The sequence below is a fragment of the Cryptomeria japonica genome, chromosome 9, assembly GCF_030272615.1.
Source record: "Cryptomeria japonica chromosome 9, Sugi_1.0, whole genome shotgun sequence".
NCBI classification, from domain to species: domain Eukaryota; kingdom Viridiplantae; phylum Streptophyta; class Pinopsida; order Cupressales; family Cupressaceae; genus Cryptomeria; species Cryptomeria japonica.
Window position 1 is genome coordinate 5,639,898 of NC_081413.1, and position 21,242 is coordinate 5,661,139.

The following is a 21,242-nucleotide window of genomic DNA, read 5'->3' on the forward strand; positions in this document are numbered from 1 at the left end:
ATGTCCTCCCTGCATAAGCGGTAGAGTGATTTGGTTATGTTATGCTCTTGCTACCTTGGCTGGTTTACCGCCAAGTTCTTGTTCTTCATCCCGCTAAAAAGTGGAAGGGGTTGGCTTGCCGCTCAGTATTGTATTTGCATTGTAATTTCCAGTGGATTAATGAGCTAACTAACCCCTTATCACCATATGCTCTCACCTTCCCACATTGGGCTCTTGGTGATCAGAAAGTGTAAGGGTTACTTTCAGTAGTATTGGGATTATATTTCCTAACTTTAACAGGTGCATTGTAATATTTGTTGTTCTCAAAAACCGAAAAAATTAGTGGGATTAGATTCTGAAAATTCAGAACAGCAGCTTGATTTGGGGGAAAGTGAGTATGACGAGGCTCCAGAAAGGGCTGAAAGTGATCAAGATGATAAGGGTATAGTTGCCCAACTCCCTAGCTTCCACAACAATGAATCATTCAAAGTTTGAGGAGGATTGGGAGATCATCAACTTGTTGCTCTAATTGATACTGGAGCAACTGACAACTTCATTGATGCTAGGATTGTTGCCAAGAGAGGTCTTATCACTAATGATGTTGAGGACTTCAAGGTCATGGTGGCTGATGGATCAACAATTTGTTGTAAATGGATGGTATCAAACATGTCAATGAAGCTTGGTAATTATGAAGTCAAGGATGACTTCTATGTTGTCAATATTGGAGGGACCGATGATGTGCTCCTTGGCATTTAGTGGCTACGATCTCTTGGTGAGATCACTCTTAACTTGCAAACCATGGAGTTAAAAGTTCACGACTGAAGGGAAGAAGGTAAAGAGAAGCTATCCTGAAGACATTCACGCTTTGATTTCAAAGAGGAGCAAGGTGTTTGAGACTCCACCCCCGGGTAGGCCGCCTGAGCGTGGTACTGAACACATCATTGAGTTGGAAGGAGGTACTAAGTCTATCATGATTACTCTTACTGTTACCCAAAGAAGTAGAAGGACAAGATTGAGAAAGCCATTAAGGAGCTTCTAGACATGTGTTACATTAGGCCAAGCAAGAGCCCCTTTGCTTCGACTATTGTATTGGTGAAGAAGAAGGATGGGAGCATGCATATGTGCGTGGATTACCGAGCCTTAAATCAGAAAACCATCAAGAATCGGTACCCCATTCCCAAGATTGATGAGCTGCATGGTGCTATGTACTTCTCCAAGATAGATCTCAGATCAGGCTACCATCAAATCCGAATGAGGGCTTCTGATGTTGAGAAAACTACTTTCAGATGCCACTTTGGGCATTTTGAATTTCTAGTCATGCCTTTTGGTTTGACTAATGCTCCAGCCACATTTCAGTCCTACATGAACAGGATCTTTCAAAAGCAATTGAGGAAGTTTGTGCTCATATTCTTCGATGACATTCTCATCTTCAACAAGTCTTGGAAGGAGCATTTACAACACTTAGATGAAATTCTTAGCATTCTGGAGTCTGAATCATTATTGCCAAAGAATCTAAGTGTGAGTTTGGAATGAGGGAGTTGCTCTACTTGGGGCACAACATCAGTGCAAAGGGTGTGAAGGTGGATCCTGGAAAGATTGGAGCTATCCTTGATTGGCCACCACCTGAGAACATAACTCATTTGAAAGGATTCTTAGGTCTATGCGGTTTTTACAGAAGGTTTGTGAAGGGTTATTCTCAGTTGGCTGGCCCCCTCACAGATCTCACTAAGAAAGGAGCCTTCGAGTGGTCTGCAAAGGCACAAACAGTGTTTGATCAGTTTAAGGAAATCATGAGCTCATGCCCGATTTTGGCCTTACCAGATTTCACCAAGCCTTTTGAACTGCAATGTGATGCGTCGGGAGAAGGTGTTGGTGCAGTTCTTATGCAAGACAAGCATCCTATTGTCTTTGAAAGTTGAAAGCTGAGAGGACCTAAAAGGCTATACTCAATTTATGACAAGGAGATGCTTGCCATAATGCATGCCCTAGCGAAATTCAGGCAGTATCTGGTGGGAAGTAGGTTCGTTGTTAAGACTGATCATAACAGTCTTAAGCATTTCATGCACCAGAAAGATTTGAATGAAAGGCAACAAAAGTGGGTTAGTAAGCTTCAGGCTTATGACTTCGACATTGAGTATGTCAAGGGGAAGAACAACATAGTGGCAGATGCACTTTCACGGAGACCCCTTCTAAGCTCTATATGTGAGCTCATTGCTGATTGGAGGGACCTATTGCTTGCTGATTATGCCAAAAATCAGTTTGCAACCAGCATTGTTGAAGGCACTTTTCATGGTGAAAAGTGCAGTTTGGTTGATGGATTGATTTTGTATAAGGGAAGGATCCTTCTTCTACCTGAATCTAAGTTGAAGAAGGTATTGCAGACTTTTCATGACATTCCTCTTGTTGGCCACCAAGGTCTTTTTAAGACTTACAAGCAGATCCGAGAGAGATTCTCTTGGAAAGGGTTGAAGAGAGGTGTCTTGAAGTACATTAGGGATGCCATACTTGTTAGAAGAACAAGGATGAATACACAACACTCACTGGTTTATTGCAACCATTGCCAATTCCCAGTCAAAAATGGGAAAGTGTCTCTATGGATTTCATCATTGGGTTGCCAAAGGCTAGTGGGAAGGATTGCATCTATGTGGTGGTGGATAGATTAACAAAATTTGCTCATTTTTTTGCCATCACCAGCTCATTTACAGCAGCTCAGGTTGCTAATTTGTTCTTCCGTGAGGTGTTTAGGCTACATGGGCTGCCTAAAAATATTGTGAGTGATAGGGACAACAAGTTCCTAAGCTCCTTCTGGCAAGAGATTTTCAGATTATGTGGTACTGTGCTCACCCCAAGCACGAGTTACCATCCCCAGACAGATGGACAAACAGAGTTAGTAAATAAGTGGTTGGAAGGTTACTTGAGGAACTACGTTTCAGAGCAGCAGAAGGCATGGGTAAGATGGTTACATCTTGGTGAATACTGCTATAATTCCACTTATCACATGTCCATCAAGATGTCACCTTTCATGGCACTATATGGTTATGAGGCCCCTAGTTTTGCTGATTCGCTGTTTGGAGAGAGCAGAGCACCTCAAGCTAGGGATATGGTACAGCAGTGTCAGGATATTCTTAAGGCATTGAAAGACAACCTCTTGATTGCATAGAGAACCGACAGAAGTTGTATGCTGATCAACAGTGTATTGAGAACTCATTTGAGGTTGATGATATGGCCTACCTAACACTTCAACCCTTCAGACAGTCTACTCTCAAGAAGAGTGGAGCGAAAAAACTCAAGCCACGTTTTTATGGACCATTCAAGGTCATTAGGAGAGTGAGAGTTGTGGCTTATGAGTTGGAGCTACCAGCGAGTAGCCGAGTACATAATGTCTTCCACGTGTCACGCCTCAAAAAGGTGCTTGGGCACAATGTGATAGTCAAATCTAATTTGCCTCCCTTGGATGAAGAGGGAGAATTGGTGCTAGTTCCTGAGGCCATCCTTGATGTCAGACAACGATTATTGAGGAGGAGGACCATCCGAGAGTATTTGGTTAAGTGGAAGGACTTACCGGCGGAGGATGCTACATGGGAGAATGAGGAGATTTTACAGCATCCTGGCTTGCGATTGCTTGAGGACAAGCAATTTTGGGAAGGGCGGATTGTAATGTCCCCTTCCTTGTGATGTTGCATTCAGTAGTCCATTGGCCTATTCCGAAGACCCGTAGGCTATGTGGAAAAGTGAATTAAGGGTTTCCATGTTCTTTGGAGTTTTGACCAAGCTTGTCAAGGGTGGAATGTGAACTTACTATTTTTAGTAAGGGTTTGGCCGTCGGGATGGTGCAGAGTTGCAAAGCTCGCCAAGCTCTTTCTCTGGTTGCGAAGATCACGATTTTCGGAGCATTATTTCATGACTTACTAGTTTTAGTAAGTGGCAGTTTGGGCATTCTATTTTTGGCAGTCCAAGACTTGGTCCTGATCCAACACAGTTTAGTGATCCTCATTGCTCAGCCTCATCCGGATTTTGTTGATAATTAGTACTGGAGCTATAAGCGATTTAATTAAATATTATTCCTCTCTCCTAGGCGCAATTTTTTACTTCGGAAGTGGGCGACATTTTTGGGTCCACCACATGAAATGAAATGCAGTTTGAATGAGGAGAATTTGGAGGTCACTTCATTTGAATTCCAGACTTGAAAAGCTATATAAACAAGTGTTTGGCTCCTCATTTGTTTATCCAGAGAAAATATATCGTTATGCTGTCCGAATGACTGCAGACTTCTTCGAAGGTGAATACCTCCTAGATCTTTACTTCCGGTTTCGAGTGTGAGACATCACTCCTAGCTGTGGTTTGAAGTTGTGAGCTATTTGGTGATTTTTGGGTGTGTTGGTGAAGAGTTGTGTGCTGCTGCATTTTTTGGTGTTGCTGGTGTGTGTTGGCTGGAAGTGCATTTTGCTTGTAGCATCTACGTGTTGAGTGCATCGTTCTAGGTGAAGGCTCGTTGGAAGCATATCGGAAACACAATAATTCTCCTACATTTGTGTGGCATTTGGAGAGCTCTCCAATTTATAGTTGTAAATCTAAATATTCAGCCAAAATGCCATTTCCAGAATTGCCTTGGGCTGCATGCATCACCTCTGCTTCTCTCCAGTCACAGTTTCAAGGTATTAAATTGATCGCTTATGTTATACTCTTCATTTGCTTTTGGCTTGGCATGATTTCATTCAGTTTTGAGAGAGTTACGAGCATTTTAGTGGTTTTTGGAGTGGCTGGTTCTGCATTTCATTGTCTTTGGTTTCAAAACAGCAAGTAGTGTTTTATGGTGAGAATGTGTTATTAAATACTTGAGATGTGTACTTAATTCTATCTTCTCTCGCATCTCTATCTTTGTAAGATTGCTTCAATAGTACTGACCAATCATTCTATGTTGCATTTCCCGCTGAACAAGTGGAAGAGGATGGCTTAGTCGCCTGCATGTATTGTAATTCAGCTTTGTCCTCCCACTGAGCAAGTGGTTGAGTGATATTGTCCTCCCGCTGAAATATGCGGTTGAGTGATAGTTTTATGTAAAAAGTCCTCCCGCTACATAAGCGGTAGAGTGATTTGGTTCTATTATGCTCTTGCTACCTTGGCTGGTTTACCACCAAGTTCTTGTTCTTCATCCCGCTGAAAAGTGGAAGGGGCTAGCTTGCCGCCCAATATTGTATTTGCATTGTAATTTCCAACGGATTAATGAACTAACGAACCCCTTATCACCGTATGCTCTCACCTTCCCACATTGGGCTCTTGGTGATCAGAAAGTGGAAGGGTTACTTTCAGTAGTATTGGGATTATATTTCCTGACTTTAATGGGTCCATTGTAATATTTGTTGTGCTCAAAAACCGAAAAAATTAGTGGGAATATTACACCAGGTACCATCACTGCTAACTTCTAAAATTCTGCCACGTACTCTTCAAGTGATCGTCTTTGTCTTATCCATGTTCGCTCCCTAGAGTGCCTTTGTGGGTGCTTTTGTTCGAATCTTTCTATAATCTTTTTTTAAATGCATCATAAGTTTTTATGTTCTTGTGATCTTGAGTGATCAATCCATGATGCCATCAGTCATGGGCTACTCGTTCTAGGTGTAGAATGGCAAATGTCATGGCCTCTTCTTATAACATTGGGCTAAGGGTCATGTATGTCTCTAATTTTTGAATCCAAGCATGGGCTGTGATTTTTATTGTCCCATCAAAACTAGGCATGCTTAATTTTCCTAATTTGTGCTGTAGGTTTTGATTTTCTAGGTTATTTCCTCTCGTGGGAATGTTCTTGGTTGCTGCCTCACAATACGCTGCAAAAGGAATGCTTCTTTTAACTTCGGGGTTAAGTCCTGCATACTGTATGGCAAGTTCCCTCATATTAGGATTATGAACTTCCCTGTTTCCTCTTGGTGATATGTCCCTGGATAAAAAAGGTCTGTTTGTGCTTGATTTTGACGCTGTTGTAGTTTCATGGTTGTCATCTGATTGGTTGTGGCCATCTTCCCTCTCATCCCTTTGGTTAAGAGTATTATTTATGTTTTGGATGGCTTGAAGTAATGCTTCAGTTGTTCGCTCATTCCTCTCCATGTAACCTCTCAATTCATACTCCATTGGTGAGTCCTTAGTGTTGTTTTGGTAGGTAGCCCTGCTTTTTTCCCTTTCTAGAGCCCTAACTGCTCGCTCACAAGGTTGCATTAACAATCTTTCCTCAGGCTGGCAGGAAAATGCTCTGATATCACTTGTAATGTCCCCTTTTTTATGATACTTAGAACTTGTCTTCAAAAGGATAACTATAGCTTGCAACCAATACTATGAAGTCAACTTCAACTTGCCTAAGCAAGCAATCCTACCTTAGTAATGGTTTTGATGCTTGATTACATATGTATAACAAAAGTAATTGGATTAATAATGGTCCAACACTCTGATTTGAATTACTGTCAATGGAATCCGATATAATGATTATCTTTAGTAGGAATGAAATAATTGCTGTTTCTATATGATCATGTGATGAAGATATGAGGACTATCTCTCACTCGAATAGCTGTGCCTGATTGACCTTTATACCCTGCTATAGTGCGGCGCTATGTCTTATTATTACTTTCTAATTGTGCGTACTTCACCTTATTCTGGGGCGGATGATACCCCTCCCTCTTACTCAGCTGACCAAAGGCCTCCCTGAGTGCTGTGAATATGAAATCCGATTGATAACTTCTGTGTCTTGAGTTAAAACTCCAAAAGACATGTCTATTTATCATTGCCCCCTCTCCTTAATAATTATCACACCATATTATGACAAACATTGTTATCGATTTAAAATTCACTATTTGCTACCCTTATAATCGATATCTGATCCCTATATGCCCATGCATCCCTTAGCCTTCAATCGGTTAGTGGTAACCTATCATTTAATCACCGATTAAGTCCATATTAGAATTGCTGTCATTTCCCAGCTTAATCCTCCATAAAATAGATTAGTCTTTCTTTCTACTTTATCGATTAAATATGCCTGATCATACTTGACGACATCATTAAGGAATGTTGATCATTATTACTATACAATTCTTTAATCATTGCTTGACTAATCTCGTGATTAGTTTCTCTTTAAATCAATCTATTGATCTTGATTCTTAATCAATGCTGGTTAGAATGCCATAGTCTATCGTCTCTATCCATCCGCGATGTAATCGCTGTTCCTTATCAATCATCGATGCCTTTGTAAACTTAATATGCTAAATCGATACTTGCCTCAGTCGATCTGTAGAATCGCTAATTCAGATATGGTTGATAGAAAGATCGTAAAGCTTGTTTAGTCTCTTTTCGAAATTTATTTACAAATTCATCACCATGGGAGACTTCTCGAATTTGAATGATCTCAGTGGGTAATGTTTATGGGAACTAGTCGTAATTCGAGAATTGGACATCACAGAATCACACAAATTATTGTTAGAAATAACAATTCTAAAAATAAAAAGTGATTTTAAATGAAGTGGTAGCATAACCATCTAGATTTACAATATTTAAATCAACTTCTAAACTTATAATAGTTATGATGGTAAATGACCCAAAAGTTTACAAGAAATGAATAGCAAGTTTATTTCATTATTACTAGTCAGTAAATGCAATGCCAAAAATAATTATAAAATAAACTAAAAAAAACCAACAGCTGTAATAGTATCAAAGATTCCCTATAAATAACAAATATTAGAGCATTTCATGGGGCCCACTTATTATTTTTTCCTTTCCCCAAAGTGAAACAGCTAAATGAAGATATGTACAGAAGCCCAGGTATTATGTAACATTATTTTATGCGAGGAGCAGAATCTAATAAGGAATCACAACCTCCGACTAAGCAATTGCAACCTCCTAAAAATTTTAAATCACCACTCCTCATATTATGAAGTGTTAGAAACGAAGGATAAGCTTTAACAAGTACAGCAAGCTGTTAATAGAAAAAACTCTCAACTTTTGAGAATTGCCCTCTCCTTTTCATAAGTGTTTATTATACTTTTGAGAGCTGTTAATAGAATTGTCTGTGAACCAAGATGGTCCTGCATCAAATTCTAAAGATTGGTTATTTCTGTGTAAGCATTGGATCCATACACATAACAAACCCCGATTGCTTATCCTACATGAACAATTCAGTCCAAATTACTCTATCAAAGGGATAAACTCCCAAATTTAAAATAGGATTTAAGAGAATAGGCACATCCCTTTTCCCTTTCATGTTCTTTGATGAAAACACACCAACTTTTTGTCATGTCCCCTTTCTAGAGTGGACATCAGAGACGGAGGAGTTGGCCTATCATTGGAGTCTCGTAGGCTAGTAAAGGTTGTTTGAGACTCATTCAGTGCATATAGTGACTGGATTTTGGCTTTATAGGCAGTTTGGAGCCAGTTTGGAGCAGTTCCTTGATTTTAGGAGGCAGTTCCTACATTTTAGGAGGTTATGACAGCATCCAGGGTTGGGGTTCCATGAGACCATTCCTTGGTTTCAGTTTCAGAAGATTTGGATGTGTTTCCTAGTTTCTAGGAGCATCCCTAGATTTTAGGGATGAGACTGCCAGTTGATCCATGACTTCCGACATCAGTCACAAACAGGTGACAGGTTCAGTTTCAGGCTTTTGGTGTGTTTCGAGCTTTCTGTAGCTATTTGGGTTATATTTTTAATATATTTAAATATTTCCTAAGTTAGCGTTTTAATATTTTAAATAAGGCTATGTCTATAGCCATTTCGGAGTAATAAGGGGTTTTTGGCTTCATCTAGATTCATATGCCCATGTGTTATAGCTCGTTGGAAAGGTCTTGAACTTTTCTAAATGATTTTCACTTGCCAAGGTCCTTTTGGCGCTTGGAGTTATTTTATATTGAAAAAGTGGTGTTTTTTCTATATTTGGGCGCCCAATATTGGGAAATATGACTTTATATTAAAGCACACTTTTCATATATCTTTAGGGTTCGATTTGGAAGGAAAGAGATATAAGGAGAAGGAAGCCTAATTTCTCATTATCTTTTACATATTGAAAACTTGTTTGGTGCGATTTTGCTCTGGTAGAGCAATTCTTCAATCTGGGACGCAAACCCCATGATTGGTACTGGCTGGGACGTAGCCCTCAACTATTGATTGGCAGTGGATTCTTTTGGCATTGGCATTATTGGTCATAGTGTATGTGCTATTCCTTGTGGAGATTCAGATTGCTTGGTGAGGGTTTCAGCAGGGTGGTTGAATGTCCCAACTGGGGCGTGATTGTTTCAGCTTCATGCCACCATTACAGCAGGTACACTATACGCTGGAAGTGGTGAAGACTTTCATTCAGCCATAGCTGGTGTTCTTGGTTTGTGTTCATCATCTACCCTTCAGTTGGTGCCATTATTGGATGTAAGCACATCCCCAGTGCGTAGGGAATAATCTGGATATTATAAATCAGAAATCTGCCTGGTACGACTTGTATCAATTCTGATTTAATTGAATGTTCTTACTTGTTTCAGTTTCCTTCCTTATTTGTTGTTCTTTATTCATTACTTGCTCATATATTCAAAGAAAAGGAAAAGAAACCAAACATTCTGCAACTTCTCTTTATTCTGTAAGACCATCATCAAAATCACAGGAAAATATAGTTTATTATTTTAAAAATTACAGCAGATCAGCAAGGGGATCCATCAGGGATCTTTCACTTTTACCCAAATTACAATACAAGCACTTTCAATATTGAACCACGTAGATTTAAATTCTCATAGAAAAAAACAATTTAACCCTGGCCTAGATTTCAATAGACTCTTGAGAAAATATTTCTTGTGTAAGGCTTCAAGGCCTTTCCTTTCCAACTGATGAGTTTCATCAATAAACAAATAGGAAACCAAGACAATTACTAATAAGGGGGAATTTGCCTACCTCTTTACACAATCCTTTGGAGCAAGCAAGGATCATAAGAGTTTTGCTACCACTCCCAATAAAACCATTTTTATCATCACTAATAAAGCCAATACCAACACTAGCACCCCTATTCTGACCAATTCCATCTCTATCTATTCCTTAATCCTGAGGAAGGATATTTTGTCTTTTAGAGGAACCCTTCAAACCCTTAGAACCAAATTCTAACCCTTTACCAGCAAACCACTTTTTCCAAGTTCTGAAAGGAAGGCTTAAGTTCATTGAGTTTTAGTAGAGAACTTTCAGATAGTTGAAGACAGTCAAGGTTATCTTTATCATCGCCATTGAATTATTTAGCCTCAACAAACAAAGTACCTCATTAGAGAACTTCACCCCAAAATTTGTATCCTTTTTACTATTTGCAGGCTTCAAAATCTAGCATTCAAGGCTAAGACGATCTACTATCTTCCATTTTAATAACATCCCCTAATGGTCTGATAATTTGGGTTACCCAAAACCATGAATTGAGTGGTACATCACTGACTTTACTCCATCTAGGGAATGACTTAAAAATAGCATTGCAAAGGTTTAAAACAGGATCCCAAGCAAAAGGTCTAAACATTGAGTGATCCACATTCTAGTAACTGTTACAAATGACTACCTTTTGCATATTTTACTTTTCAAGTAGGGAAAAAAAACTGTTTTGAAGCATTCAACAATATGTAGCATAATTCCTAAGCTTTTAACCCAAGCCAATGCAAGTGAATCAAAAACTTTACATGAGGGAAAAGCCTCTTTAAATGTCTTAGAATTTTCAATATCATTCACATAATTACCCCCATCACTTACCAACTCCATTACTGCCTACAAGGGGAATTATACATAACACCTTGAAAACACCTTCCTTGCAGAATTTATAAATCTACCAGAATCTTTATAGATAACTATTAGGGTCAAAGAAAAGAATTTTGTAGATTTGGAAGGTTCAATTCTAAAGATAGATACGAAATTTTAAAACATTAATTAGAATTTTAATCCAATAAAACATTAAATATATACATAGACAAATAGTTCTTATTGAAAGAAAACTCATGTACCTGTAAATTTATGACAAGAATGAAGGGTAACTTCTTGCAGGCTTCTCCCTACAAAAAGCAAAACAATAATCAAGAATTTTATAGTTCACAAAGGTTTTTATCAAATAAAAGATTTCAATTTTAGCAATTACAATTCATAATAAGAAAATAGAATTTATGTCCACTGTAAAGTAGAATTTATTTTGCATTGAAGATTTACTGAATAAGTAATTTATTAGGAAAGCTGCCCAAAACAAGGACATGAACCAAATTTTTAGTAAATTATCATCAAATTTAAATAAATTGCATAATAATAAAGCTCTCGTTAAAATTTAAGAAACTCATACTAAAGTTGTTGAAACTAATAAAATATGCCATAGCCCAGTTACAATATAAAAAGACACCTCAAAAAATTTAGAAATTTGTAGACTAATCAGATAATCTTGCAACTAGCCACATGTTTAGATTGACAAACATCATGGGATGACAACTGTTCTCCTTTACCCCAGTCTAAAGCCCATGGTCACTGCCGTATCATTAGCTCTTTTTCTTCTATTTTAACCTCAAACTCTATAGGAATGCCTTTCCTTATGCCTTTGAGGATTGCTGCATTAACAAATCTAAGCTTGAACCTTTTCCTAGATGATTCCCTAGGACCCCTTCTTGGAGTTAAACAACTATCGATGGTTTCTGATTTCTCCTTGGCTGGTGATCAGAATTTATAACAGCAATGAAAACCTATTTGTTTGTGATGTTATGTCCTTTCATTTGACACTATTGTTAAGGGTATTATAGCATTCAAAATGAAAAAAAAAAGCTCATTTTTGTCATTTTGCAAATCATGAAGAACTGAAGGAAGAAGAGCAGAGCTGTGAAAAACCAAGTGAAAAAAGGAAAGATAAGTGAGCAAAGGGCGAAACAAAACCAAGTCTCCATCATTTGAGGTAAGTTCGTTATTTTTTGTTAGTTTTTACAAATTCTCTTTGCAGTTTTTTGTTTTTGTCAAAATTTCAAATGCTTAGGAGAGTTTTCTCATTTGTTTGTGTTCTCTGTCTCCATTTGTAGTTGTCATTCAATATATATTTCAACCAAAACAAACAATGAGCACTAACGACAGTGAGGGCAGTGAGGGTCGAGAAATTGAAATTGAACAAGCATGCCATGGAAGTTCTTCGAGTGTGGGTGTTTTGGGGACATATAATTCAGAAAATTCATTTCAATGCCCTTTTGAACTCTTGAAAAATTATGCAAAGGGCCCATTTAACCCAAAAAAACCACTTTTAGAATTTGCAACAGCCATAGTGAGAAGAGAAAAATTCAGGGGGAATAAAGTATGGTTGTGTCATATTTGCAAGGAGGACTATAGGGGCAGCTATACAAGAGTTTAGTCCCATCTTTTAGGCATGCCTTAACAAGGAGTAAAAGAATTCATGCCTTGTAAGAGATTGTTTTTCTTTTTTCTTTTTTTATCTTTTTTAATGAATTGCTGATTTAATTATTAGCATTCTGATTTTAGGATTAAATTTCTGTTTTTATTTTTAACTAATACATTGCTAAATTAAATTTATAGTTTCCATTTTGTTATTGACATTAAATATAAATTGCTGATTTAAAAAAATTTATTGTTTATAAGATTCTATGTTCCAACTTGTAAATTAAAAATTTACTAAATTATTTAATTTTCATTCTTTGTAGATATATTTGCTCCATTATCTTGCTTATTGTGCGGGTCAGAAGATATGTTGATACAGACTCTCCTAGCCTTGGAGAGATTTATGAGACATTTGACAACATGCTTGGACAGATGAAGAAATAAATTCTTAGCAAGGGCCCCTAATTTGGGATTTTATGAGGAGCACATTAGGACCATTGTGATGCGGTAGTGGAACACTATGAACATCCCACTTCATATGACTACCTACACTCTAAATCCCAAATGGATTGCAACAAGACCTAGGAGTGCGCCTCCATTTGATGATGAAGAGGTGAAAGAAGGTTTTATGAAGGCCCTTGGGAAAATGTATACTCAGGGGTCTAGCAAACAAAGAGCACAATGGCTAGACTTTGTGATTCTTCATGGACTAACATTCAATAGACTAGAGGCGAGGATGTAAAAAGCTAAATTAGCACAAAACAACCCCATTGGATGGTGGACATGGCATGGCAAGGATGCATCGAAATTGAGGATGCTTGCCACTTGTCTCCTTTAACAAGTTCCTAGTTCCTTTGTTGCAAAGAGGAATTGGTCTACATATAGCTTCATCCAATCAATCAAGAGCATCAATTGCGGGCTCTTCCAAAACTTGGGAGACTTACAAGTCCCGGAGCTCGCTGAGTCCCATAGCCACAAATTCGCAAGCCGTGTCCTAGCGAGTCTATGTAATGTCCCCACTCTAGCAGATTGACCAAGTATATGTGCGTTAGCCTAGCTCTACATGGTCCCGAGGGCTAACGAAGGGTTTAAAGGGATCCTGGAGTGTTTTGGCCTAGTCATTTCCAGTTTGGGCCAAAACGAAGTTGATTTACTTAGTTTCAGGCATACTTACTATTTTTAGTAAGTCAGCAGGACACAACGGGGGCTAATTTTGGGTGATTGGATTTGATACTCCTTGGCGAGAGCTTTCCGACGAGCTATCACTCACGCTATTCGGAGTCCGATTGCTAATATATTTTAATGCCTGAAGTTTTATTAAAGTAACATTTAATTTAATTGTAAAATATTAAAGTGTTACTTTAATATTTATTTTATGGAGATATGTGTAAATCAAAGGGGCAACCAAGGGAGACATAAGTGAATATTTTAATATGTTTTATATTGAACATGTTTTATCCCACATTGCTTGAGTGAGTTGGGTCGCCCCTTGGAGAAAGAATAAAAGGGAGCTTTTGTGGCTTCATTGGGAGGGGGAATATGAGAAGAATTTGGTGTGTGAGTTGCAGAACCGTTCTTGACATTAGAGGACGTCTATCCTCTCTTGTGACATTCTAGACGTCATTCCCTTGGGGTTTGGCCTTTGGAATCCTTTGCTATCAGCTTCATTTACAGGCAGATTGGGTGTTTTTTCCAGCTACAAGCAGCAGCATTATTTGGTTGCATTTCCAGCTACAGGCCGCGACACTATTCACGCGGGTACTATTCACGCGGCACTATTCACCTGGCACTATTCATGCAGCACTATTCATGTTACTGTAGCAGCAGAATTAGAAACTTTGGTTGGAACATTATGTCAAAATGCTGGAGTATTTAGTGAGTTGAAAATAACCTGCTATGTATTTGATTTTTGATAATTCTTGAAATAATATTATAACAGCAGTAGTTCAATTTCCAGCTTGCCTATTATTGTAAATTCTTTTTAGTTCATGTTATGTGGTTTCATACCTGTGCAAAGACTTGAAAACAAAAAAAAACATTGAAACATTAAACGGAGGAATAAGGAGTTGGCTGCAAACTGTTTGACTAAATTCCTATCAGCAGTGGGGTTAGTTTTTGGGCATTCTAGGGTGCCCGTTACAGTGGTATCAGAGCAGAAGATTCTGCCATCTTGTGGGAAACTCACCAAAACATATTGCAGAAATAAAACAGGTCCAGAATGTATGATTGAGCATGCGACAGGGGCATTATAATTTTCGCAATACCAGGGCCAAACAAAATAGAAATCCGGATAGTCAGAGTGAGCAGTCTAGTTCATCCGTGCAGGTGGACATAGAATCCAGTCATACAGACAGAGGAAATATTCTTCGATTAGGACAGCAGTATGGGTGACCGAGATGAGAGGAATATCGTTCCAGATCAGGGGGAGGTAATGTTCAGACAGTTGCTGGGTACGTTAGAGCAAGGGCAGCGTATGCAGCAGGAGCAGAATAGGCGAATGGACATGATGTTGCAGCTTATGGCTAGACAGATGGGCGTTAATATTAATCCAGGTGATGCCAACAATGGAAACAATAACAATAGGGGCAATGATAATAATGGAGGCCGAGGCAACAACAATGGCCCTGAGAATAACATTAATGGTAATAATAGACATGGCAACAATGGGATTGAGGCGGATAACTTTAGACACATTGCACACCCAGCTCGAACAGCGAGCTCGAGACCTCTTCTACCCACCTTTCCACCTAGGGATCCGGTTCAACCAGTGAACGAACCGCAGATTACTGAGTTACAAGGTCAGTTCAGGAGGGACTGGGAGGCCAGTGGACCCGAGTTTCAGGCAGATATTTCCCTCAGAGATTATATGGACTTGAGGATGAGACATATGCCTAGAGCAGGAGGGAGGAATCAGAATTTTGAGCTGAGGAAGAAAGTTGGAAAACTTACCTTGCCTTATTATGATGCTTCAGGGAAGATGACTGCACGAGCTTGGGTGCAGAAGGTAGATACATACTTACAGCTTAATCCTATGCCTGAGGAGGAGGCTATCAAGTATGCGGCTATGCATTTGGACGGCGTTGCGCATGAATGGTGGCATCATGGCATGGTGACTCTGGGGCATAATCAGATTACATCCTATGAGGAATTCACAGAAAGATTGATTAAGAGATTTGACACTAGGGATCCCGAGTTACATTTCAAGGAGCTAGCACAGTTAAAACAAACAGGTTCGGTGGATGCTTACATCGCCGAGTTTCAGCGGTTGTCTGTACTTGTTACTGATATCTCTCCTAAGAGATTGGTGGTGTTATTTTGTGATGGGCTTGCTGATCCATTACGTGGTTGGGTGAAGGGACATGATCCACTCACCTTAGCAGAAGCAACTAAAAAGGCACGAGATTTAGCCCCTTCAGTATACAAAGGAAAATACCATTCAACAGATTCTTCCTACCGCAAGGACAAAGACAAAAAACCATTTTAGAAAGAGTATAACAAACCCAAAGAAGGATCAAAAGGACTAGACAGCGAAACCTTGAATGAACTTCGAAAGAAGAAACTGTGCTTCCAGTGTAGAGAGCCTTGGGACTTATCTCATAAATGCCCTCTCAAGGCTAAGGCAAATCAAATGGAGTATTTTTCAGCAGAGGAGTCAGAGTCAGAGGGGGAGTACTACAGAGAGGAGCAGAACTGTTGAGGATGACAGATCATTGGCACGGTTAACCGGGGTTCGAAAGGCAATCACCTTTAAGGTGAGAGGTACTATCCAGGGACAGAAGGTGATTTCCCTTATTGACACTGGGGCTACGCATAACTTTATTGATACACAGTTGGTAGCTAGGAGAGGCTTACAGACAGAGGAGCATGATGGTTTTAGAGTCATGGTGGCTAATGGCCAAAAGCTATTATGTACTCAGAAGGTTTCGGATCTTCACATTAGATTTGGAGATGGTTATGAGTTGGAAGATGATTTCTATGTTGTGGACATGGGAGATTATGACGTCATCCTCAGTATGACATGGATGGCATCGCTGGTTGAGTTCACTTTCAATCTAGCGAAGTTGGAGATGAGGTTTCAGCATGAGGGTAGGACTGTTGTGCTCAGGGGACTTTCAGATGGGAGTTGCAGGGTAGTGTCTTTGAGGAGAATGGAGAGACTTTTTCGACATAATGACATAGAGTGGGCAACAGAGTGCTTAGTTATGCCAGCTTCACTGGAGCCTCGAGTGAAGAGTCATCCACCAGATATACAGGAGATACTTGATAGGCATGCCAAGGTATTTGGTGATATTCCTCATGGGGTTCCTCCCAATAGGGGTGCAGAGCATGTTATTGAGCTCGAGGAGGGAGCCAAACCAGTGATGATCACTCCCTATCGTCATCCTAAGAAACATAAGGATGAGATAGAGAAGGCAATTAAGGAGTTGTTGGAAATGGGGCACATCAGGCCCAACAAAAGCCCCTTTGCTTCCGCAGTTGTCTTGGTTAAGAAGAAGGATGGAACAATGCGCATGTGCATTGACTACAGGGCCTTGAACAAAAAAACCATTAAGAACAGGTACCCCACTCCGCGGATAGATGAGCTAATAGATGAGCTACATGGGGCATGTGTCTTCACAAAGATAGATTTGAGATCAGGGTATCATCAGATCAGTATGAGGGCAGAGGACATTGAGAAAACAGCTTTTCGGTGTCACTATGGTCATTTTGAGTTTCTGGTTATGCCATTTGGGCTAACCAATGCTCCTACTACTTTTCAGAGTTGCATGAACCAGGTGTTTAGGGGGCAATTGAGGAGATACGTTTTGATTTTCTTTGATGATACTTTGGTCTTTAGCAAGACATGGGGGGAGCATTTACAGCATCTTGACGAGGTGCTATCTATTTTGGAGAGAGAGTCCCTGTATGCCAAGGAGTCAAAGTGTGAGTTCGGGATGACAGAGCTTTTGTACCTTGGTCATATTATCAGTGCAAAGGGAGTTCGGGTGGATCCTGAAAAGATTAGAGCTATTGTTGATTGACCCACACCTACGAACCTTACTCAGCTTAAGGGGTTCTTTGGCTTATGTGGTTTTTATAAGAGATTTGTTAAGGGGTTTTCTCAGACAGCTGCTCCCTTGACAGATCTTACTAAGAAGGGGGCCTTCATGTGGACAGAGGCAGCACAGAGGTGTTTTGAGCATTTCAAGCAGGTGATGTCTTCGTGTCCAATTCTAGCTCTACCAAACTTCACGAAGCCCTTTGAGCTTCATTGTGATGCATCGGGTGATGGGATTGGAGCAGTATTGATGCAGAAGAAGCACCCCATTGCTTTTGAGAGTAGGAAGCTCCGAGGTGTGGAGAGGAGCTATTCTATTTATGATCGTGAGATGTTGGCCATCATGCATGCCTTGGCCAAATTCCGATCCTACTTGGTTGGAGGGAAGTTTGTGATCAAGACGGATCACAATAGCATAAAGTATTTCATGAGCCAGCGAGACTTGAATGACAGGCAGCAGAAGTGGGTCACTAAATTGCAGGCTTATGACTTCGACATTGAGTTTGTCAAAGGGAAGAGGAATGTAGTAGCTGATGCCTTATCCAGAAGACCTCACATTTGTGCTCTTGCAGAGATTACAAGAGATTGGAGGGATAAGATTATAGCAGAGTATATCGGGGATACTTGGGCGTCTGGTTTGATTTCAGGTACTACGCAGGATGGTCGCTATGAGGTGATAGATGGATTGATCAGATTTCAGGACAGAGTTTACTTGATTCCGTCATCACAATTGAGAGAAGCGATACTTAGGGCATTTCATGATGCACCTACAGCTGGGCATCCGGGGGTCTTCAAGACCTATAGGCAGATCCGAGAGCGATTCTCATGGAGAGGGCTCAAGGATGATGTTCAGAGGTATGTCAGAGAGCATGCAGTTTGCCAGCAGAATAAGGGAGAGCACACGTTCCCTGCGGGTTTACTACAGTCCTTGCCCATCCCAGATAGGAAATGGGAAAGTATTTCAATGGACTTTATCACTAGGTTGCCACGAGTGCAAGGGAGGGATTGCATCTATATGGTGGTAGACCGCTTAACGAAGTTCGCTCACTTCTTTGCTATTCCGTCCACTTACACAGCAGCACAGATGGCAGATCTTTTCTTCAGAGAGATATTCAGGTTACATGGGCTACCTAGATTCATTGTCAGTGATCGGGATAGTAAATTTATGAGTATTTTCTGGCAAGAGTTGTTTAGGTTGTGTGGCACAGATCTTACACCCAGCACTAGTTATCATCCGCAAACAGATGGGCAGACGGAGATTGTGAATAAATGGGTGGAGGGATATTTGAGGAACTATGTGACTACACAGCAGAGGGCTTGGGTTAGATGGTTGCATATGGGAGAATACTGTTACAACACTACATATCATATGTCCATCAGGATGACACCCTTCATGGCACTTTATGGTTATGAAGCACCAAGCTTCATGGATCTGGTTTTGGGGGACAGCAGGGTGCCCAAAGCCAAAGACTTATTGCAGGATAGTCAGGATATCCTGAGAGTGCTCAAGGAGAACATACAGCAAGCTCAGAATCAACAAAAGTTGTATGCTGATCAGCACAGGGTAGAGCGCAGTTTCGAGGTAGGGGATATGGTATACTTGAGGCTACAGCCATATAGGCAATCATTTCTCAAGGGGAGCGGGGCAGAGAAGCTGAAGCCTAGATTTTAGAGTGGGCGAAGTCGCCTATGAGCTTGAGCTTCCAGAGGGCAGTCGAGTACACAATGTATTTCATGTGTCTAGGCTTAAGAAAGCTATTGGTCAGAGTGTAGTACCTTCTGCAGATTTACCTCCTTTGGATGAGGAGGGGAAGCTCGTGTTAGTACCTGAGGCTATTCTGGACACCAGAGAGAGGAAACTCAGAAACAGGATAGTGAAGGAGTATTTGGTCAGATGGAGAGACCTGCCGGAGGAAGATGCTACATGGGAGAATGAGCAGGTGATACAGCAGGCTGGACTGAGATTGCTTGAGGACAAACAATTTCAACGGGGGCGGACTGTAATGTCCCCACTCTAGCAGATTGACCAAGTATATGTGCGTTAGCCTAGCTCTACATGGTCCCGAGGGCTAACGAAGGGTTTAAAGGGATCCTGGAGTGTTTTGGCCTAGTCATTTCCAGTTTGGGCCAAAACGAAGTTGATTTACTTAGTTTCAGGCATACTTACTATTTTTAGTAAGTCAGCAGGACACAACGGGGGCTAATTTTGGGTGATTGGATTTGATACTCCTTGGCGAGAGCTTTCCGACGAGCTATCACTCACGCTATTCGGAGTCTGATTGCTAATATATTTTAATGCCTGAAGTTTTATTAAAGTAACATTTAATTTAATTGTAAAATATTAAAGTGTTACTTTAATATTTATTTTATGGAGATATGTGTAAATCAAAGGGGCAACCAAGGGAGACATAAGTGAATATTTTAATATGTTTTATATTGAACATGTTTTATCCCACATTGCTTGAGTGAGTTGGGTCGCCCCTTGGAGAAAGAATAAAAGGGAGCTTTTGTGGCTTCATTGGGAGGGGGAATATGAGAAGAATTTGGTGTGTGAGTTGCAGATCCGTTCTTGACATTAGAGGACGTCTATCCTCTCTTGTGACATTCTAGACGTCATTCCCTTGGGGTTTGGCCTTTGGAATCCTTTGCTATTAGCTTCATTTACAGGCAGATTGGGTGCTTTTTCCAGCTACAAGCAGCAGCATTATTTGGTTGCATTTCCAGCTACAGGCCGCGACACTATTCACGTGGGTACTATTCACGCGACACTATTCACGCGGGTACTATTCACGCGGCACTATTCACGCGGGTACTATTCACCTGGCACTATTCACGCGGCACTATTCACCTGGCACTATTCATGCAACACTATTCATGTTACTGTAGCAGCAGAATTAGAAACTTTGGTTGGAACATTATGTCAAAATGCTGGAGTATTTAGTGAGTTGAAAATAACCTGCTATGTATTTGATTTTTGTTAATTCTTGAAATAATATTATAACAGCAGTAGTTCAATTTCCAGCTTGCCTATCATTGTAAATTCTTTTTAGTTCATGTTATGTGGTTTCATACCTGTGCAAAGGCTTGAAAACAAAAAAAAACATTGAAACATTAAATGGAGGAATAAGGAGTTGGCTGCAAACTGTTTGACTAAATTCCTATCAGCAGTGGGGTTAGTTTTTGGGCATTCTAGGGTGCCCATTACAGTCTGAGCATGGACTCGCCGAGTCTTGAGGAAGGACTCGAGCAATTCCTAGAGTCAGACTCGCGAGTCTCGACTTAGGACTCCCACTCGTGAATATAAACACCCAGAAAACATATTTTTTAGTTTTTAATTGTTTTTCACTTCTTTTTGAACTTTTCTGTCCACTTCTTCATATTTTGGCTCAAACTCATCTATTTTTAATCATCCAAAAAAAGATTTTGGGGGGCATAGCCCCTAAACCCCCACTTCCATCCTATGGGGAAATGCAAGTGTGTCTCCCCGCACCCCTTCTATTGTTGGGTTTTTCTCATATCTAACACTTTGTGCAGCTTATCATTGTTGTCCTTCAAACTCATTAGGGTCTCCACTCCCAAACCCCCAACAGAATTGGATGCAGTGGAGGAGGATAAAGAACATTTTGAAGATCAAGAAACAATTCATCATCACTCAGATACCGTAGTAGTAGCACCTTCTATTTCGAGATCTGAAAAATTGACTTCATTAAAAGAGGAAAGGGAAAGATGTAGATTGTATTTAGTTTTTTTTCTCATTTTAACATATCATTATATGTAAACATTTATAAATTTATGATGTAGTTATACATTTGAATTTGAAACTATGTGTAAGAGATTATGAAATTTGGAACTTTCAAATATTGAGTGTTTGAAGATCATATAGCATGTGTAACATTT

At 40.0% G+C, this 21,242-nt stretch overlaps 1 protein-coding gene across 2 annotated transcripts in view; it reads right to left on the minus strand.

Annotated features, from left to right (window-relative positions):
- Nucleotides 1–21,242, minus strand: part of LOC131032502 (protein ENHANCED DISEASE RESISTANCE 2) — a 338,782-nt gene that overhangs the window by 61,642 nt on the left and 255,898 nt on the right. For both annotated transcript variants that reach the window (XM_059210938.1, XM_057963515.2), the window contains one exon: nucleotides 10,957–11,004. In XM_059210938.1, the coding sequence (XP_059066921.1) occupies nucleotides 10,957–11,004 (48 nt within the window). The remainder of the gene's footprint in view (nucleotides 1–10,956; nucleotides 11,005–21,242) is intronic.